The sequence below is a fragment of the Penicillium subrubescens genome, assembly GCF_028828155.1.
Source record: "Penicillium subrubescens strain IBT 31985 chromosome Unknown utg000001l_segment0_segment0, whole genome shotgun sequence".
NCBI classification, from domain to species: domain Eukaryota; kingdom Fungi; phylum Ascomycota; class Eurotiomycetes; order Eurotiales; family Aspergillaceae; genus Penicillium; species Penicillium subrubescens.
Genome location: NW_026643151.1, coordinates 33888 through 56040, shown reverse-complemented (window position 1 = coordinate 56040; position 22153 = coordinate 33888). Strand labels below are relative to the sequence as shown.

Below are 22153 nucleotides of genomic sequence, written 5' to 3'. Positions count from 1 at the left end.
AATTCGCCTCCACCCAAGCCGCCGGCTACATTTCCAACCAATAGGAGATCCTCCCGCATCGATGACGGGATTTGGATTGTGTTGCCTAAGACCTTTCAGCCGCAATGATCCGTCCGCAATGCCAACTTGTATCATACACTATACTAACTTTGGAAGGAGACACACAAGGCCCTTGCGTATTGTAATTGCTTGACAGGTAAGTTCCACGTGACCTCAAAACAACGAATGGCTCCGTTAAAGCCAGGAAGGTATCTCTCAACTGCTAACCATGCGTCTGGACCGCCACAGAAATTTGAGGACCACAATCCATAGACGATAGCGTACGCTCGAGACTACTTTGCATTGTATTGATTTAATTCTTTACCAACGCTAAAAGAAATCAAGTCAACAATGTTTGCTTACTTGCGGTCACATGACAACCTCATTGTTTGTGATGTTTCGGGAGTAGATTACTTCAGGAACCTGAAAGTCCCATTGAATGTGACTGACACCTCGAACGAATCCGACTTCTTACTCAGCCTTGACAAAGATTGCATAGAAGCTCGATGGTGGCATAGAATCCAAGGGAGCGTAGTTATGGCAGACATAACATGGCTGGTATTGGACAACTCCCATGCCGACCAATTGAAATTCGTCTACGGATGTACATACCCCTCAAAATGTCATAGCGTAATTTATAACTCAGCTAAATGGCCACGGTGTACGTCTACTGCATCTAGTAATTTGCACCCCACAGTTCCCAAATAAGACAATGCAACCTACAAGTAGGAGAGCTCACTTCATAATAACACATAGTGAGTGGCTTCCTTGGCGCGCACTTCTGGAACATCCTCTAAGATACTCAACAGGGCCCGAACCCGCAGTGAGGCTTAACATAGCAATGGTACTGTTGCCAGATACTCATGGGGTCCGTAGTGGAGCTGGCATCGTATAACCCTGGGACGTTCTAACTCACAGTGACCAGTCCGCTCCGCGTAACGTTATACTACTGTACAGTTGATGAACGATGACGCAGGCGTGGCCGGAAAATCTTCGGATGTCATTCCTAATAAAAAGCTACGTCAAGTTCTATCTAAATGTATCATCAATATAACACATGCTTTGTTCCATTCGCTTTGTATTATTTCACAGCTAATTAAAATCTAGCTTCTTTGCAATTTGTCACCAAAGCTGATTCTCAGATGGGCTGATTCATTTGGTGCACTCGCCTCGCAAGTGGGGGGCGGGATGGGAGCACGATTCGCAGATTTTTTGCGTAGATGTGGCTAGTTGTAAGTCGTAGAACGAAGATATACTTATCCAGGTTCCTAATGGCCCAGCAACAAGCGACACTTCTAGGATAGATATACGAGCAATTTTTGTCCACATTGTGAAATTTCGAGCAGCAACCTAGCGATAACAGCTTCACAGCCATGCTTCAACAGGAGACTAGATAGATTTTTTCAAGACCTTACAGATTGACCAGTGCAATAACTATCTTATTGCTAATAAGCCCAGCTCAAAGACACTCAGGACAGTGACATCTGCATAACGACACCGTCCACCGGACTTTGAATTCTTTCTTGAACCAAGTTTGTATAAATAAGGATTTGGGACCCCGTAGTATTTCAATCTCCCCTATCTCTGGCCCAGATGTTGATAACGATGCCAATTTTCTTGATAGTCCTCTAGCTATGCAGAACGTTTTCTGTCACACCACAAAGTTGAGAAGCGTCGCATGCGGGGCCTAATGAATAACCGTTCACCTAGAAATGCCTTAATAGTCGTAAAATGAGCCTTGCCGTATATTTATAAGGCATGTTTCTCGAATGCTAGGATCTGCGAAAAGCAGGGTGGGTTCAGTTTCACTGATCCGTACAACAATCTCTGTGTAGTTTATCTGCCGGAGAAATCAGTAACTACAAGCGATGCCTGGATATGATGATGATTACCGATTCATAATGGCCGTCTTGGGAATTGTCTCCCGTGTCTCCGTCCTCCTTTGATCCCATTGTGAACTCCAGGACTGATTGGCAGATAGGTGAGCAGTGTCGTCTTCTCCAGAGAATAACAGCTCTAAAGAGAATAATGCCGATAAAAGTTGCTGGGATGAAATGCCGGAGGAGAAGAGAGGCGATTCTTGCAGATATAAATGCATCTCGTCTACTTCGCGTTCGCCCAGTTGCTAAATCCGACACCCATGTAAAAAGGGCGCTAGTGCAACTGAAAGGCTCATGCAAACAAGAGCTAATCTAGCTCTACTGTCGATATCGACCATTGGTGACAGAATATTTGGCCTAGGGATACATAGCGCATTTAACCCCTGAGCCAATATTTGTTCAACCCAACAGAGCAGGTGGCACAAATGTTCGCGTACTGTCTGAGATGATGTATGCAGTTCACACAGTTTCTGCTGAACCATAAACCTCTGGATCGTTTCCCAAAATTGCTGTACTGCTGGTGTCACCATTCTCCAATCCTTTTTCTTCATCTCGTCAAACCCTTCTGACCCAATGCAGGGATACCAGTCGCTGTCATACCGGGTCACGAGATCGTGGATTAGCCTGCGGTCTCCAAGCGTTGTTGGCAGGCTATTTTCAAGGATGACGCAAGACAAAATGAGAAGTAACTGGGGGAATGACAGTCGGCCATCCAGACGGTACCCTGCCTCCCCAGAATCACGGCGGTAAGTCCGCGGCATGAATTAATACTAATAATGAGAGTGGTTGAATTTTTGATTCCAGTTTAAATATCGTGACATGGAAAGCTCCAGATAGCCAAAGATATACCTCCGGAAAGCAAGTACAGGATACATGCCAAAAACAACCAACACATGACGGCTGTCAATTGACCGTGGCTAGCAGACGACCTACTTGATGTATTTAATCAGACATTCATGTGACCATGTTCGGCCACTGGAATGAGAGGAAACACATTCTAGATTCTAGGTCTTATGGGAACTGGCCAAACAATGGGCAGTGAGCAAATATCATAATGGAATTTCCCGGGTTGAGAGAAACAGGCTGAATACTCTGTCATCGGTGAAAAGTCAAGAAAAGCCAGGCTTTTGATTGATACTCAACACGTAAGGGGTCTTCAAAAGAATGGCAATGTGGGCCGGCCAAATCCAGAAACTCCTTCAATGGAGCCTTTATCAAGCTTATCAGACATATGAGCCGCCAGAGCTGGAAATGGAAGGCAAAAATTCATAAATATGCAGCTAAAGTTTGTCTGATTCGTAACGCCAGCGTAATGCAGGGGATAGTAAAGGCAATTCAAATAATCAAACTAGCTTGATACTATCCGTACGTTGGCTTGTCAGTCGTGCTGGTGGATGTCTCCCGTCATTTACGAGATCCTCCACGGTCAATGACCGAGTAGAGGGCAGGGAAAATCTAGCAATTCAGAGTTCGTTAAGTCCTCATTCACAAAGGATCCTCCAGCCGGAGTGCGGCAGTAAAAGAAGAAAATGGTAGGGATATAAGCTTGTCCTACGGACAAAAGCGTATAATAGTAACTCTAGGCGATTGTGTAACGCTTCAATTTCAATACACCAGCTGCTTAAATAGGGATTAGTGTGAAAATACATATAGTGTGATAAGAGATGGGGAAGAGAATTCTAGGGACACGTATTCCCAACATGATAATAAAAGCTATTTTGCCCTCACTCTAACTTTAGCTTGATGGCCTAGTTTAAAATTTGCCCAGCTTACAAAGTTCAGTGATTTCAAGACTAAGCATTTATCCAATGGTAGGAGTGTCTCCAATATTAATGAACGAAAACGATTTCTACGAATAAAAACCATAGACAGATCAATTGTAGTTGCAAAAGAGAGAGAATTCTTTCTTGGGTTAGCTCAATACATACTTACATGTAGAGGGGAAAGCAAGTCACCACATATTTTCTTAGGTTTCCCTTTATGGTCATAGACCTGTTTTGAAGGAAATAGGGAAACCAGATACAGCTGCATCCGCGCCCAAATATCAGCGAGGATTTATCTGCTGATTAGTCACTTGTATCATTCACGCCTTTGAAAGCTCAGCATTATCGCCCAAATTGCCCTTATAGAGAACTACTATAAAGAAGCATGACCATTGAGAGTTGATGAAAAAGGTAGTGACTAGATTGAAGTTTACTGTTGGCCGTTAACGTATGCCGAAACAGGCTTCGCCCCGAATGGCCGGCCCAAAGACCGAGGAATGACAGCCGGACGGTCACCGGACTGACCAAGTTCCTTCCCGTGTAACCTGTTTTAAGCCATTCCATTTGTTCCCTTCGAGTAGTTCACTGAAGGGAGCCGCAACATTGCTCCGATCTATGGAAAGGTCCCATCTCGTCATGAGAAAGCCCTGGGATGTCCTCAATGTCATAAAAACAATCTAAGTAGATTGATACTGTACAACCTGTTACAATATAGACAACCGTACCTAGCAGACGACTGTCATAATTCTCTGGGGACATAGCAATAATTAACTATTCTCAGCAACGTTGGCTGGCAGAAACAGGCTCAGAAGTTGTGCATCTCTACGAGGTTCATTGTCGGCTTAGAACTATAGTTTCACCGTTGTGACTTGAAATGATTTCACCCAGACCGGTTCTCATAAGACCCAATCCAATCGCCATATGCTACGTATTCCACCAATCGACTAAGAATCCGAGTTAGCCACGGTTACCGTAGCATTGCCGTTTTCCCCTCCAAACCAATTCTCACGTTCCAAGATCACACTACTCCAGGGCAGTACTTCCCCGTTCTATTTTGAGATTTGAACAATACTTGTTTCGAATCAAGCTGCAGATTTACATTTGCCGAGGTAAGCAAAAAGCCAGAGCGAGGTCGACTGGGATTGGTTGAATCTTCTATTTGGGCTTTACCTTGCGAGAGGAAAAAGTAACAGTGTGAACTAGATCGAAACCCAGCTCGGTCACTATTTCCTGTCCAAGTTCTACATTTTTTGGTATATTCTAGCGCAACCTGGTTTACAACATACAAATCAAGCAAAAATGAGTCTGAATGAGGCGACAATGAATTGATACAGTTTCAATGCAAGATCTAAACCATATAGACCTCTCATATATGAGTCTTCCAGTGCTATTTACACCGTCTAACCCCGTTTAGGTATCATTGAGGTTGCATCGTGCATCACATTACAGCTGACCCACGGTGGTCTATGGCGCGAAGGTATTCAAGAAGCCGGTACGAAATGAGAGAGCTTGTCTGCATGCAGAAAGCTACTGAGTTCCGCTGATATCACTACAGATAGAGAATTGCCCGGAGGCGCCTTTGGTCCGTTATATAAAGTAAAACGAAGATATCCTTAGACATTCTGTGACCATACATCCTGTCAACGACGAATTCCGTGAGATTTCACATTTTCAATCTTATTTCACCGCACGAACACCTACCCCTTTATTCAAAATGAGACATATCAATCTCACTTTATTTGGTCTTACCCTACCCTTTGTCTCTGCGTCGGCAGAACCCGGCCGCACTGGTCGGACGGTGACCATCCAGCTTGCCAACGACCAATCTGGCGCCAACATCAATGAGGCTATTCCCGGAAATGGCAAGAAATACGGGGTCAGAGATTACTGGGGCCACTCGGTACTCTCTGAAGGGGGCAGAATATATGCGACGAGTGCTCAGCTTACTGCTTTCCAGCAGAGCACAGTGTGTATTATTGAAGGCTCGCATGTGGATACTCAGCTTGACTCTCGCAAGACTTGGACTTTCTTAGCAGGTGGTCCGGTTGTTGATTTGTCGGATGCTACTGTATCTTGCCGAGGCTCCTAGAGATGAGGTTTGATTGTCGGACATTGGGTGCTATGGAATATATGTCTGTTTTTAGATGTATGCGATTCTCCACAGCACGAGAATCAAATAATTATTCAATGGTTTCTTTCGCAAATACCTCCGGGTGATAAGTGAGGAAAATGTGAGTCTCTGGTAGAAAAGAAATTCGGCTTATGTGTCATTTTAGGATTCTCTCAGCAAGAATATAATCATCTTAAACTAAAGTAAGAGGAATTGAAATCTTTCACCGCTGAAAGTCTTCCACCGCCTTACCACGTCTTACTATGTTTTGGCATGGACAAGGAAATAAGTACAACGCTCACAAAGACACAATCTTGACCTATGCCTTCATTAATTCTTCGATCATTAAGATGACTTTGCGGCCCTGGAAGAGAAAAACCTGCACATCTACTAATTTAAAGTCGGTCTTCTCATGTTTACTAATTCCCTCGCCGCCATCAAGTTGTTTCGGGTACACTATTCTCATATTGTACAAACATCTAGCGGAAATGTGCTGGTTAATAATGGATATTTAATTTAATTTACTGGCCATCCGCCGGGTCATTCTTGGCACCTTATCAGAAAAAGGCGTCAACCTACCAACCCACCAATCTCAACCCAACTACCTTGTCAACAATACACTCTGAACCTTTCCACAAATCAGTCATTCAAGAGAGAACGATCTAATTAGCCTTTAATAGTATCAAAAATGCCCGAAACAAATCTATTCGCGCAGCAACAAAGCTAGAGGAACTTCCACGCAGTACCCTATAAACTCGTATATCCAAGGTAATCTCATCGCAGAGAGACGTGACCCTAGGCATGAACTGACCTAAATAGAAGACTGTTTGCCTTTCGATTGAATGATCTCTATGCTTACGCGTGGAGCAGCCCCTAGGTTGTCCACTGTGGGCGATATGGCTAATATCCCACCGGCTGCGTGCGGTAGCTACCCTCCGCCTACGGTTGGCGAGAATTGGTTATTAAACTTCGTTAAACGTCCCGATGAACTTTCGAACACGCAACTCCGTGCGATACGAATACCCATGCGCAGCCCTACAAGCCTGGTTTGCGACAGTGCAAAGAGCGATTAACAACAGCGGGATATAACCGAAGGTTATCTACAACCTTGATGAGACGGGCTTTACGAATAGTCTTACATATTCGCAGAAGGTAGTCACGCATGCTGGAAATCTTAGCCGGAGACGTCTCCTATAGCCAGGTAATCACAATAGGTCAATGTGATCGAAGCAATTCAGGCAAATAGCTCTCCGCTACCGCCATGTGGGATTTTCAAAGGCAAGGTTACTATTGCTTGTTGGTTCGATAATCTTTCGAAAGTCTGGCAATTTTAGGTCTCAGATAATGGCTAGACTACAAATAAGGCTCGCTTATACTAGCTACAAAAGATCTTTATTGTATCAACGAACTGGCGCATACGTGACTGGTTTCGCTTGAACCTCGCCGTTCAAAATAACTGCCCTACAGCTCAATTCGACCGAGTCTGCGTAGAAAACAATATCATACCTCTTTATATGCCTCCACACTCTTTATATCTACTATAACTACTAGATGTTAGCTGCATTTAATTACTTAAGAGGGTATATAGCCGTTTCATTAACGATCCTGCGCGTAACGGGATACAAAATATATCGGCAACTACGATTTCTCGGAAAACAGCCAACATGAACGGCTAAAAGCCTTCTTAAATTGTCTATTATTCAGATTAGCTCTATAGCTAGTGGCGTGTTACCAGTTGATACCGAAAGAGTCCTTTTATAACTTAATATCTCTCTAGGAACTCCGTCACCACTAAGTGGCCAGTTAAGCAGCAGATCTAGCCAATCCACACCAAAAACGTCTAGGAGGGTAGCTCAACTACGCAAGCAGGCTAGCATGATCAAATATCTACTAGATTGGCGGTCAGGACGCCCTCTAAGCCGTCATGCTGTGGGTACTCCGCTTAAAGATTTGGGGGTCAGGTCATTAAGAGGTCCAAATTCTAAATTTCCTCGCTTCGAACGTCTGCTTGGAAATTTCGATTGATGAGCTTTCTGCGAATAGTAAAATTCTCTAAATATTTACTACTCAAAACACGATGTATTACCTATATCAAGAGACTCACTATTCTTACACTTGCTAAGACGCAACTTGGTCGTGTATAATATCTCACTATTGAAATTGTTATCTATGCCCTTCAAATATCCTGTTTTTGTGGCTCTATTATCAATAGATCCGGCAAGGAGAGGAGAAATCAAAACCTTATGCTTGGCGGACACAAAAAGGAGTCTGCTAGATTGCAATCTAAATCTCGGATAATGCAGGCCTCTAGCAGCTTTGTCCTTAAGCTGCTAATCTAGTACAAACGTAATCGAGAGAAGCGAACTAGAGCAATAAAACTAATACTGCGGCGCTCTTGTTCTGCCTTTAGGAAAATGTGTAATGGAAGGCGATCATATGCAGAAACGCATGACTTAGTCAATCACAAAACGCGAGCAGACTAGAGAGACATCCTAAAGGTCTGTATTTGAGACAGCTTGGCCAGCCTATCATCAGCATACCTAATCTCATGCGCAATATACTGACTGCTAGTAGTACCTGTGAAGCAATAATTTAATCTGGGTAAAGGCCGAGGTAATATAACACGACAAACTAATAGCCTTGGGACCTTTGAGTGTAATGCATAAGAGAATTCAATTTCCCTTATCATCTCGCCTCGTGGCTCTACCTTGAATGGTTTTGCTAACTCAACATATATTTGATTGCGGGGCAGGCCAAGGCCAGTTCCACATACATCGTGTCAAAACCCCGATCCGCAATGTTTACGCATTTGAAAACATGGGTGATAATAGCAAGGAAACATTGTCTCGCCCTCGCTATTTGCAATATCTCTTATCATAATAGCGCAATATCACCATTGCGGGAGCCGTCCTATTTCCGGCATGTTGTATACTAGTGGCCGAGAAGCCGGGACATAGTGGGCGGCTTTGTGAGTTTCACTTTTGGCAAGAGCATTGGCACTTTCACACCGATAAGAGAACTGAGGTGTGTAATAGGTAGCTCCCATGACTGAGGACGTCTCAATAGACCCGGGCTCCCACTGTGGGGGTGTAGCATGGAAAGGTATAGAAGGCTCACGAGAGTAGAGGAAAGACTCCCTATGGTCTTGGCAGTTCTCGTCTTGGCCCGTAGTGAGATGCTGCAGGGTGCCACATTGTGTGAAAGAGGTAAAAGACTTGTCCACATGAGAAAAATATGCCGAGTCTCTGGCGAAATGATCCACGGACTTTATTTTGTTTTGTTCAATATCGGTACACCCTGAAAGTCCAGATGTACTAGGTTTTCTTACCTTGTTCGAAACTTCCGGACTTGAAGTCTGTTTGACCAGTTGCTTGCCTATATGGAAGAAATTAGCCTCATGAATGATGATAACGCTGAACAACGTGTTACCTGTCTGTCCAGTGAGCAACCATTCTTCTGCTTCTCTTATATTGTAGACCTCCTCGAGGAATTGGAGTTTGCTTCTTGGTCGAATTTGATCTCGAATAGACCGATCTGCCACTCTGAGTGTATCCACAGTTATTCCATGGCTTTCGCGCAGCTCGCGGATGATGTGGATGAGGAGTCGAATACGCTCTATGCGGTTAGCTGCATATAGGGAAATAACGGTGGAAGGTGCTCATACCAACTTTCGGGAGATGATCTGGCTCGTGGTGGCGCACTAGAGAAGGCCACCAGGGAGGCTTTGTCGCCTCTGGATCAAACTGGACTTTTCTTCCTCCAACTAACTTTCGTCCATTATATGGGTAGTTGACTTGCTTTCTTGGCTCAAGTATCTTGATATACGCCTTGGCCAAGACACGGCAGTTGGTTTGTTGAAGATTTGCGAAAGCCTTCTCATAGATATGAATCATCGCTTTTGAATCTTGGATTGGAAAGGTGCCATTATCGTATGTAGAGCCTTGCGGGAAAGGATACAAACCAGGTACATACTGGTCAAAATTTGGATAATGAATCTGAAAGGAGTAGGGTTGCCAATGACACACGTCCTTCTGTTGCTTCCAAATTGGCAGTTTGCTCCGTGGCCGCTTTGTCTGTTTCATTTTCACGGGCTTCTGTATCATGCGGGAGTCTGGCTCAGCAAATGTGGGGGGCCGTTGCTGTGAATTCAAGTGGTACATTTTCATAAAGACTGTACCTAGAAGTGACAAGGTTGTCAACCTCCGAGAAGTGGGCCTACGTACAAAGCAGGAAGCACATGCTTACAGTAGATTTTCACACGCAGATGCTGCTGGTCGGTGATGCTATTATCAACTTCTGCACAACTCCTTTGCCCTGGTTTCCAATAAAGACCGATTTAAGCGAATCGACTGGCTGTAAAGTCGAAGAACGTTAGTTGAGCTTGGAGATCGTAGAGCGGGTTTATCGCACAGGTTGAGTCGGCTCACTGAGTCGATGAAGTGCAAACGGTGCCTTGAAAATGGAAATGAGTGTGAAATCTCGAGTGATACGGCAATAACACCGCAATTATTTAGGGGCCGAAAAGGAGGCTGGGAGGGCGTTAGGGCAAATTATATATTACTCTATCGGCTGGCTTACTATACTGGTAAATATAAATAAGCCTCTTTTACCATTCGACTAAGGACTATCGAGAGGCCTTCGTTCCTATTGAAGCCACTTGCATTCACATTTATCATAACGAGGAAGGTAGCTCCAGGTAATATGTTTCTGTCATGGAATACGAAGTGGCTTGCAGGAGTTCACTGCACTACCTCTATTTAGTAGAAGTAGGTTCATAGCGTGCGGCTAAATTGGTTGAATTAGTTCCCAGGCGGTAACAAGGGGGCGCAATGCTAGTGGCTGGCTCCCATGCCGCCAATAGACAAACATCGCACACAAGATAGCGGCGACTAGTTACCAGGCTATCAAGCCGTGCATTGCATAGAACAGTTTTCTAGCTATCACACGAAGATCTCCCGGCGCTAGCTCACATAGCAGGCTGTCAAAAGATGACTAAATGAACCACAAAGCGAAGGGGTACACTGTGTCTGGTCGTTCTACCCTACGCAGGAATCAGATTTGTGTATCTTGAAACTTTTAAATCGAAATCATAATATTCAGCGAGAGCAGTGCATTGCCCGCGTACTTATGCTCGAGCAAGGAAGCCAGCTAGTAGCGGCCGCCACTATGCTTCGTTTTAGCGCTATCTGCTATCAATGCCTTCTTTACTTCTCTCATATTAGCCCTCGTGATTAATATTCTGCTACATAGATCTATGATTCCAAAGAATCAAGGAAATGAGGAACAGAAGGGTACAAGGAACACCGAATGCTCTAGCACAAGCAATCGCGACTTATGTGTTTATATAAGACTTTCTACGTAACGTTATCACAATTTGTCGTGGGATGACTAAGTCCTTCGTTCGTCATTCTGTCTCGTTCATTCGAACAATCTATTCCACCAGCGAATAAGTAGAGAGACACAATGCCTGGAAGTGCGGAAGTTATGCCGGAAAATCATTTCGCTAGTAAATTGATGTCAGGCGTACTGCTGTTGACCTACTCCAGGGCTCAAATTTGCACGCTCATAGAGAGCGAAACAGCTTCCTGTTGCTCAGCGTAAGGTACCATTCAACAGGTACCCTGGAATTAGCGGTAATTGGAGGGGCAAGCGTTCATCAGTAACTCTACTTCGAGCCGTTCATGCATCTCGGCCTCGGATGCTTGACGTCTAGTTGCCTATTTCCGAGACAGGCATGGAAGGCAGACGACATGAATCATGTTACCGCATTACGCTCACTAGTGGAGTTTAGCCGCGCACTGACCTGACGATCTGTACGCCACGTTCTTGCAGATCCGTTCTCCCCTTCGCCGACACGCATAACCCCGCGGGGAGTAATCCGTGCGTTGGCTCTGTTCCCGAACAACATGATTGAGCATCCCGCACAGAGATTTCGAGATTTTCATCACTTCTGGGCCATGGAAGTACGAGGCTAAACTCAACGCATAGGTAGAAATGCCCTAAAACCGCTAGCACGGAGTAGGGGTGGGGTCTCAATAAAGTAAGACTCCAGGGCAGCCGCCTATTCTCGAAAGCCAGTTTCGTCTCAATTGCATGAGGGCATATCATACCATGGTGAACAAAGTGCGATGTGGGATGCCAGAGGAGTGTAAGTCGTTGATTGTGGCAATGCGATAATTCGGAACGGACTAATGTACAGTGAAATATCTTCTCGGTGAAGTTTCTAATGACTACATACGCGGACCACAATATGGACTATGTCTCCTTCTGTTGACTTTTCTTAAATCTAGATCCAAGTAGGTTGAGTCATACCATGTCGTCGGCGCACTGAATGTATTCAGTCCGAAGACCGCCGTTACTCAGAGCGAATGACTTATCGGATCAATTAATAGCTCCTCAGTGTACATAGACCAGCATCTTTTTCCGAACTCGACGCATAATTTTCAAACTTTGACCGGCAGCGACGTAATTGGGGGTATATTTAGATCTCTTCCGCAATTTCCAAAGGTTAGTGTCCGTTAAGAAATTTACATGTTAGAGAATCCGTCGTGTGGTTATATGGTTTGTCCCATTTACAATGAGCCAACTTTTGCACCATGAAGGCTTTGCATGCTTAGCAACACCACGACCGCCATAACGGTAGATCGTCTCTTAAAGTACAATCGGGATTTGTAGATAGTAATATCTATGGTGCGGTATGAAACTCTTGTGTCATAGTATGTGCTCCAGATTTGGAAGTCTCTGCATGCGGGGTCTCAACCTCGGACAAATAAAAGGAGTGTCATATGACGAAATTCGAGGAGCCGCCTGTGCCCGGGCGCTCAGCGAAGTCTAGAACAGATCTGCAAGGAAGTAACGCACTGATCGCCAGGTCAGTGCGCGTGGCCAAAGCTCACGAATAAACTTATGGTGGCAACATGATTCACGTCGTCTGCATCCTTTATGTGCGTGCGTAAAATGAGCAGAAGCTGGACGTTAAACAATAAAAGACAGATACAAGAACCGATTTCAATAGGAGTTACTGTAGGATGTAACATATCAGCGTAAACGGTCGCCCCACCAATTACCGTTAATCCTAGGACGTGCCTATTCAGTGCGAGCTAACGATGCATATAATTTGAAACGCCAGCACCGTCTAGGTGCGTGCTATTCCAACGCTGAACTAAGTGAACCAGTCTGTGTCTGAAACTAATCTAATAGCTGAAAACCTTTCTAGCATTACTCTTGTGTCTCTAGCTGTCGTCGCTGGGTAAGGCGGTTCAAGCGGCTGAGAGAAGATGAGGGACTTTTTTTGCCGCGCGATAAAACGAGCTGGGCAGAAACTCGTATGGTAAGTAACAAGCCGCAATTGCTTGGGCTGAATTATTTGCTCCTTACATCACTCAGTGCCCGACTGTCCTGGCGTATTTGATCGATAAGCTACATAGCAGCTTGTCACAAAGAAGTGGTTAACTGAAGCGAGAACAAGAGTCCTAACTACACATGGTGCGGAAGTGAAGCACAGGTGGCGACTGCCACTAGTTGTATTTCCTTAGCAAAGGTACGTGAACCAAGCTCCATTGCCCTTACATGTTCTGATCCTTAGTAGTTGCTGGGCATTGCTGCCGGTTCCGGGGACCCAGCTAGGTTCTTCTCCGGCTCGTCAGAAGTCCGTTTTGTTGAAATACTAACGCTTCAACGACTCTATTGCCCCTCATCGAGCCTTAAGCAGCACTTCTGCCTTACTGGCGGCTTCTATACGAACTCAAAGGATGCATTCAATCCGCGCCATGAGGACACAAATGTGACCAGCCAATAGTCCCGCAACAGAAGGGGTATTTTTGATATGAGAGTTATGTGGGAGTTGCTTTTTTCATCGTGATAGATTGCCGCGTGTGTCCACGACATAGTACGTAAATCACAGGTCCAATGCGTCTTCAAGTAAGATGCGTCATTACCAGAAGGAATCTCGATTTTCTTTCATGTGCGTATTGATCTCTCTAAGCCTCCAATACTCCTGAACCGATGACTCAGACCAGTGGCGGAAACATTCGAAGTGCAAAATCACGAGTCAAGCTGCAGCTGGCTGCCGACAATCATGGTTTGCGTACTAGCGGACCAACATGGACTCCTGACCATTTGAGGCTGAGAAAGGTTTCATTTTCAGGTCCTGGTTTTGGGAAGACGATCATTCCTTAATCGGAGAATGCAAATCCCTGTAATTTGGGAGACTAACGTCATCACAAAGTTTAAATATGGACACAGGATGTAGCTGCTTACTCTATATTATCAGTTTCATCCGTTTATTTAAAGGCCTCTAGAATCAATGATAACGGAAACAATCCGAAAGAATTCTCTTCTGGAGCTACAAGCTGCACTCCGTGAGCGTCGAGTTCGCTCAAGTGTTCTGGTACTCACACAATTCCCCAAAGTCCCGCTTTTGCATATCGTACCACAGCAGGCGTAGATGAGCCTCCGGATATTTCATGTAAGTTCCAGTATTAGAGCCAAAAGCCTATAATTATGCCAATTGTTTACTGAGTGGTCCCTCTAAGGGCGAAGGCCTAACAGAAAATATCGGGTACAACAGACCACTATTTACACTCATTAAGCTGTCCTGATCCTTCAAAATTGACATAAAGAAGTCTTTACATCCCTGTTACTCTGCGTTTCTTCTCCCTTTGACCTCTAGAAAGAGGCGTCACTTCTTGATCAAGCATTTAGTAGCAATGGCAGGCTATCTTTGGGGTCTACGACATCAAATCGGGTGTGCAGTAGAAAAGAAGGGAAGCATTGTAGGGTCTTACTGTTCGAGCTGATTCACGCCCCTATTTGATAAATGAACTACAAACTAAGCTTCGGATGACCTTAACCAACACGGCCGCTAAAAATCGGTCATAAGATTAGGTATTCGCGGCGCGTAAGACGCGCAGGCGGCTCTATTTCTCATATTTGACTTCTCCAGGCTCTGCTCTCGCCCTCTAGACGCCAGGATATTCCAGAGTATTACTCTCTATCTCCGAACCCAACTGAATTCCACTGGAGTCCCAATTTTTAAAGCAATCTCGCAATCAGCAGAATCATGGACCTCTACTGGCACAACCTCACTTACCTGATCTGGGTCTGTAAGAGCTGCCAGTTCGTTGCGCTCCCACAGAGCATACCAGCTCATCTAGCAAGGCACCACTGTCTCCATCCAACTGCTAGAACAATGGCTGAGCGGACAACAGTCCTTGAAAAGGCCGTCAAAGCTCAGCCATATGATCCAGACATGGAACCACTTCCAACTCTCATACCTAGCGACCGGCCGATCCCTAGATTACCAGTTCATAACGCATATCGCTGCTCAGAAAGCGATTCCGTTATACAGCTCGGAGTCCTATAAGCGTACAAGAACGCTGTTAAAAGAAGCATCTAAAATGAACGAGGAGCCGTCTAAGAAGATGCCCTGGCACAGCAACCACTGGATTAAACCTATTACAACCCGTCAAGTGCCAACGATTATTCCTATTTGGGTCTCACAATGCGAACTTTATCGTGACACCCGAGTAAGTCGCGCGGTGGATACGGCAGTCGCAGCACTTGGGCAAAACAGAGTTGATTCGATCCCAGATCAATGCACCTCTCTCTGTGCGGACAGGATTGCTGAGGTAGAGGATCAGGTTGTGCCAGATACCGATGACAAGACGGAGCGCTCCCCGTGGCTTGAGGCTACTCGGTAGCCCGAGTTGAGGGAATAGTCGACCTGACATTGCAGCACCACCAAATGATTTGAAGATAACCTTTTGTATTCCAGTACAATGACTGATGGTTCTTCTGGTCGTTCTACCATAATTATGATTACTTATGCGGTCCGTGTAATATCATGCGATGAAGTTGGGCTTTCTTGGCCGAGTTGGGTGAATGATTACCTAATCACAGTTTTTGTCCTCAAAACTAAGCCCGTTTCGATCTAAATACTTCAAACTAAACTCTTTTGGATGATGGCTATCACATCACTTTATTTGGGACACACGTCTCCATAAAGTGATAAGATCTGAAGGTAAAGCTGACAGACATCCTCATAGCGCCCTATTGTGCCTTTCTCTGCGACGCAATATTAATCCTTGTCATCCAGTCAATATACTGAAGAAAGTTTTTATTACATCGCTTGTGATGGATCAGCCACCCCCTAATCCCCCAAACCCCAAAACGGGTCGACCTTGAAAATACGCGTCTATTGAAGAAAAAAAGGCATCGAGGGTAGCTCAACAGTGGAACCAAAACCATTCCGCTCGAGCTGCGCAACGCGTGGAGCAATTCGTTCACTGCTATTCCACCGCGACGCCTCTGCCCCGCTGACATTAACGAGCCTCCACCAACCTACTTTCCTCCAGAAGAACCCTCCATCGCCACTGAGGTTGAGCAACGTCTACCTCCTCTCAGCCCTAAAGGGCCATGGGAACGATCTACTCTAGAAGCCCCGCCTATAGATGATGAGCTGTCGCAAGATCCACGTCCGATGTGAACAATAGCCTGCCACAGACACCGCGCTAGAAAAGGCAGGAAATAATACCTCTATGCTAGAGATGGTTGAATCCCGTTCAAGTGGCCGACACACTCGTGGATTCTATCCCCCATCTGCCTGACGGTCCATGTACTCCCCAAGCCTGGATGCTTTGTATACTATGCTTCATGTACACGCTCTGGCTGCTCATAGCATTCGCTGCAGCAGCCATGGTACTGTTAGACCGGATCAGTAAGAACACAGGCGATGTTATGAAAGCTAGCTGCCGCGTTAGCTGCAAAGGCTGTTGCTAGACATGAGGACGATCTCACAGGGCGAACTGGCGCAGAGAGAAAGCGTGAGATCTATATACTGGAATTAATTCGGACACGCCCGATGCTCGTCCAGTCCACCCTTACCTTGCTGCTGACCATAGGTAGGTATGCTCGACCAGGGTGACCTTTTTCGATGTTGATAGTGTAGGGGGTTTTGCACACAGCCTTGCCGTGAGCCTCGTAGAGATGCAACACTTCTGAGTCTGTTCCGATTAGCTGATCTCACCGAGAATACTTATTGCTCCTCCGAAGAATTGCAACAAGAGTATGCTAGATATGCCTATGTATAGGGCAGCATGTTTGAGACTATCGATTCAGTAGGATTGCCATATTAAAAGACACCGATGCAAAAATGGCATCGAGGCCGTTGAAATGTTAGAAAAAAGCACTTCCAAATCCATAGCATCACATGATGATAGTAGAAGAGACAGCAGCTGTAGAAATAAAGCCCACAGTGCAAACCCTCTCTAGAAGAAATGCAAAGTAGACATGCCCTAGAACTATGCTCCTTAGCATCCAGTCGCAATCACCCACTCGAAAGTTTGGAGGTCCTGAGGAACCGAGATATGCGAAGGTGGGTCAAATCGGCACCGATGTATACCTGTGGACCCACAGCCTGCGAGTTGACAATGGTGACCAAAGAAACATCTTCTCCATCGACATGCACCAAGTTGTGCGCATGGATATTGAATCATTATGTGCCTTTGAACTTCAATAATCGCATCTGAAACAGAACCGTGATCGTAGGGACAGTTCTTTCTATTGCAACTGCTAGTAAATTGGTAGCTATTGCAGACTTTCTGTTTCGCAACTCTCTGGCGATACTCTGCAAGAGCTTATGCATTCGGGCTTGGGCAGAAGAAATCGAGACGCTTTCCATGCCTGTTCAGTGGTATAAAATCTTCTGTTGTCGAAGTTCCCCGAGTAGGTTAACCGAGAACAAATTATCCAGATGGCTAGTGGCCACCGAATTGGGAATGTAGATCTTGCAAGCGTCTTGCATATCGAAAGAAGACGAGCCTCTGGCAAGCTGATTGTGGAATCGATTTTCCCAAAGACCATCCAAGCGCTAAAAGATATGTCAGTATCAACCAAATCATAGCTTTGAGGCATTGATACTTTCTGTGACTCCTCAGCCAGCGGCTGAGGCGAAATTGCTGGAAGACGAAACGGGTTGCCTTTTTCCAACCTCATCTTGTTGTCTTTAGCATCTAGGGGAGTTGACGTGAATACAGAAGGCAGCTCCTCAATCGAAAGGTCTAAAGTTTCGAAGTCTCGATGAAATGAACCAGCTTTGAGGAGACTAATAAGATCGTTCCTGCCCTTGTATGGAGTTAACATTGAGAGATACCAGACGTCGTGGCATCCGCAAAAATAGATATGGTGGCTCTGATCAAGTCCAGTGAATAATGGAAACATTCCTATTCAAAAACTCGTAGTTAGCAAATACCCTCAGCCTTATATCTTATAATTCGAGCTGGCCTTCCCTACCCCTTTTTTGAAGTCACTGCTCTCCTTCTTGGTCCCTGCATCCGCAAAGTCGAAAAGGCCCTGCCCTCGTGTAAAGGCTGTGGTGAATTCTTGGAGTGCCTGGGCTTCATCGTGCACAATCCCAGCTCGGGCCAAAGTACTTGAAAGTCCAAGGACATTTGCGTACGCACGAACCATAATTTGACACTCTTGGAGTTGTGTTTGCTTAGTGGAGAGCATCAGATCACGAATTCTATCACGTAGCTCGTGTGCCGCATCAATTCCTCCTTCGCTTCCGCGTTGTTAGTAGCGATTCTGAAACTTTGGCGCAATTAATTGAATGATATTATCCCTGAGAGCGCTTAAAACCCCACAAGGTAGCCATCTGCATCCAAGAGCACTAACACGAACGAGTTTCTGTCCTGTTTATCCATCAGTCTCGCGTCTGAATCGGTCCCGGTGAGCCTGTTAGTATCTTACAACCTGTTTCTCCAATTGCCGTGTCTTCTTTGCTTCTTCAAACTTGTCTCTTATAGCAGAGTAGTCCCTTAGTACATTTCTGAATCTCTCTAGCAAATCCTGTAGCTGGTCATTGTAATGAGTGCTTTCTGCTGAAAGGGAAGTAATGCCAGCCGCCAGCGTGCCCAACTCAGCATCGCCCAACATGTTGATCAGATACCAAGAGGAGGTCACTGTTCTCTTCTTATCATTTAAAGAGATTCAATTGTCCATTGTCTCATCCGAAGGAAGCCGATAGACTAAATGGTCCTAGGGAAATTAACATCCAATTTTAGCACAGTACCAGCTATAACAGAAAAGTACGTGGGACTTTCCCATTAGAGCAGCACCTGTAATGTCAATTCCTTGCGAGTTCTGTATTGAACATGACCCACTGGATGGTGAGGTAAGGTTGATAGAGAATTACAGGCATTTCAGCTAGAGAGACTGCACGACCCTATCCTCCCACATCGCGACTGCAAGCTAGTACTACCGGTTAAACAGATCTAGTAAGAGAAACTTATTTGTCGCCCCACCAGCCCTAGTAAGGGTATCTGCTTAGGTCGCTGAATATTCTATCCTGCATTCATGTCTCTCTCCATTTATATTTATCCCCTACAATCACAGAGGCGAAGTTACTCGGTATCTAAAATAGATTTGAACTCTCACTCCACTATGATGAGTAATTCTGAGAACCAATATTGAGCCATTGACAGAGTGTACCTGTGTACTCCTTGATTTTCTCAATCAAGTAACCAGGCCGGTGTATAGTCAGGGGTCATTAGTATTCCTAACATGATACCTGCCCGCTTACCTTTCGGCTAGTAGGCGATATCACTGTAACAGTTACTACAGCTCGCAGTGCGACAGCGCCGATTTCCAATTTCTCGGCGGCGAAGCCTATTGGTCGAAATGCAAGCTATCGAATGCAAGTTCTGTTATGTTGGCAGCCCGATCTGTCTACTACCAATCTTGACCCAACGTGCCACTTCAAAGCTGACGGTAAATATCCATGCCCGTCATTGATAGAATTTTGGCGAAGATCTTGCCCTAATTGCAAAACTCTCTTTGTTTTCAACTTTATCCATTCAATGCCCCCCCCCCCCCCCCCCCAGGGTTTTGGCCAGGCCTGGAACGAACCCAAGCCTGACAAATTCCTCACCCCTGAAAGCTATGTTCATTACTGTATCAAAATTGACGTGACGTTTCCAATGCTGTGGCAGTGTTGACGTTGAAATTACAGGCATGGTATGTAGCGGAACCGGTCAAAATGGCTCCATAGTCAAGTCTGTGTAAGTCACCCCCAGGTGTTATAACAAGGTAGCTTCTTGTGGCCGATCTTGATGAGGCCCTAATTGAACATCACAGATAATGGGCCTACTCGCGCTGTGCTTGCTCTTTGTTTCATGATGTGAAATTTCCTGAAAGTCCTTGTAGCTACTGTAAGTCTTCCAAAATTCTCGGGACAGCGACTTTCCATGTCTCAGCAATTACACATTGCGGTCTTGGCCATATGGATTTATGCCAGAAGTATTTCGGGTTTGATTGCCAATATCCAGCTGGCCTTAGACCCGACCGTACTAAGCCGTTTGCAACAAGAAATCGAAAATATGGAAAGACCTGCAGATTTTTCTTGCGTCTCGCCTATCTATTCGTTCAATAATCGATGACACATTGGATACGCTCCAATCTTCATATCAGCCGCAGCGTCTCAATATTCAGCACTCCACCTCAAGTGAGTACCTAGGCCTTTACTAAATTCCACCTCTATACAATATCACGTCTGTACGCCTCTATATTTTCTCCTTCTAATTGCTAGGATCTATTAGCATCAACAGTGAATGATCGCGCTGTTCTATGCCATTACTGGTAGCGTGTATATATATGCGTGGCGGTTAGTGGCGTGGGTATGCCGATCCTTGCGGCTTCCATATTGAGTGCTGAACGATAGCCACATAATACAGCCTCCCTAAACAGAGTTAAACTACGTATTCTGCTGTTGTCAATCGCGAGGGGGAATCAAGAGCTATGACATTTTCCGTACTCGTCGTATCCCCGTACTTCATTCGGCTCTGCTAAGTGTGGAATCCGTATATAGCAGAGAGTGGCTAACGATGCAGGGCTAATCTTTCTTGCAGCCTGATAAATGAGAGAACCGTCTTTTTATAGTAACCTGGTTCGACTGGTAAATCTTCACGGAATCGGCACGTGGAAGGTCGACGGACGAAAAGTAGCGGACTTCTTCTAAAGGATCCTTGAAAATCACATGTTTGTGGACCATAGGCTCGCTTGACCTCCGTGGCTTAGCCATACCGGAACCGAAGGGAAGTTCATCAAGGCAGCCGATAGAAAACATCTCTTTAGTAATAGGCGATGTTCTTCCTATGTATTGTCTCTATACCTGTCAATTATATTGCGAAATTTAATAGAGGCCTATTTACTTAAGGATCTTTTATACGCACCTTCATGCTCAGCTAAGATACACCAACGACTCGGAATACATAGGCCCACCTAGACGATGATGAGAGTTCAGCCTATTTTTATACTGTTCACTGCCAGAAATCTTGCTATAGTCTAAATCGATACCATTTGATGACGTATGGTCGCAACCCGCATCATGGAACAACTAGGTTTTCATCAGGCAAACGTGTGTCTCATTGATCAGCCAAGGGAAATGGCTGAAATTTAGCAAGGTTCACATAATCAAGCACCATTGAAAGTCATGTATCTGCATTCGGATGAGCGATATTTCCTCTAGTGCCACAAAGGTCTACGGTGAGCTCACATGCTTTTCACTACCAGGCAAGTAGAACTATTCACCTTTAGTACCGAGGTTATTCAATGCAAGGTAGTATCTGATAATAAAATAGCTATACCATCTCCAGAGGTCGGTACCGACATACTCTATAGAGGTAGATCCGATCGTTTCAACGTTGAAAATCCTCTCTCGATAGGAAACTTCTATTGGACTTGCTTTTGTATGATTCAATTGAGTTGCCAGAGCCTTTGGAACAAACACCTTGCGCACTTTGCACATAAATCTCACAGTTTAGTTTCTCCCTCAGACCAAATCCCCTAATGTGTCAGCTTCTTTCCACGCATTCCGTATTTTGCTGTCACCCTCGTCTTGCGAATCTGTCCTTGGCGGCCCCTTTTCTCTCATACAGCGTAGAGAACCCTCTTTGAAACCTTTATAGTGAGGTTTGGCTCTGCTACAGAGGCTATATGGTTGTTACTTCTCGTCATTTGGGCCGGCCACTAGAACTTCTTCCCACAGAACCTGGCCTTCCACTAATACCTAGGACCACTAGACCCTTGCTTAGAAGGACGGCTGTAGACTCTTTGGACGCACGCGGCTATGTTAACGAAAACTATGCCAAATTTATTGAAATGTAACCCTGAAGCAGCGAGTGTGCGGTCAAGGTCACATTACATCATGACCATCGCGGTGTTAGTCACACTGCTGGTAGACTAGTTATCGTAGCTCGATAAAGACACGGCTAAATGGGAGTACTTCGGCTAGCCTAAAGAATGAAAGGAGTGACTGAAGTACTGCATAACAGTTTCACGAGTTTTTATAAGCCCTTATCAGC

The 22153-nt window shown here is 45.2% G+C and overlaps 4 protein-coding genes across 4 annotated transcripts; 2 read left to right on the top strand and 2 right to left on the bottom strand.

The window, feature by feature from the left end:
* Nucleotides 1-5396: 5396 nt before the first annotated feature.
* Nucleotides 5397-5771, top strand: N7473_000008 (uncharacterized protein; the record flags this gene model as incomplete). Its single annotated transcript, XM_057145948.1, has 1 exon — nt 5397-5771. The coding sequence occupies one exon, from the start codon at nt 5397-5399 to the stop codon at nt 5769-5771; it is 375 nt and encodes a 124-aa protein (XP_057013834.1).
* A 2911-nt stretch (nt 5772-8682) lies between these two features.
* N7473_000007 (DUF2841 domain-containing protein) lies at nt 8683-9886 on the bottom strand (the record flags this gene model as incomplete). Its single annotated transcript, XM_057145947.1, has 3 exons — nt 8683-9419; nt 9457-9763; nt 9818-9886. Coding segments are annotated over 3 exons (1113 nt in total), but the record flags the coding sequence as incomplete, so codon positions are not given.
* A 4967-nt stretch (nt 9887-14853) lies between these two features.
* Nucleotides 14854-15493, top strand: N7473_000006 (uncharacterized protein; the record flags this gene model as incomplete). The annotated part of the gene is made up of 2 exons (XM_057145946.1): nt 14854-14892; nt 14948-15493. 2 exons carry the CDS (start codon nt 14854-14856, stop codon nt 15491-15493), a joined length of 585 nt encoding a protein of 194 aa, XP_057013832.1.
* A 1985-nt stretch (nt 15494-17478) lies between these two features.
* On the bottom strand, nt 17479-18728 carry N7473_000005 (uncharacterized protein; the record flags this gene model as incomplete). Its single annotated transcript, XM_057145945.1, has 5 exons — nt 17479-17661; nt 17712-17915; nt 18084-18354; nt 18468-18484; nt 18543-18728. 5 exons carry the CDS (start codon nt 18726-18728, stop codon nt 17479-17481), a joined length of 861 nt encoding a protein of 286 aa, XP_057013831.1.
* Between the last annotated feature and the right edge of the window lie 3425 nt (nt 18729-22153).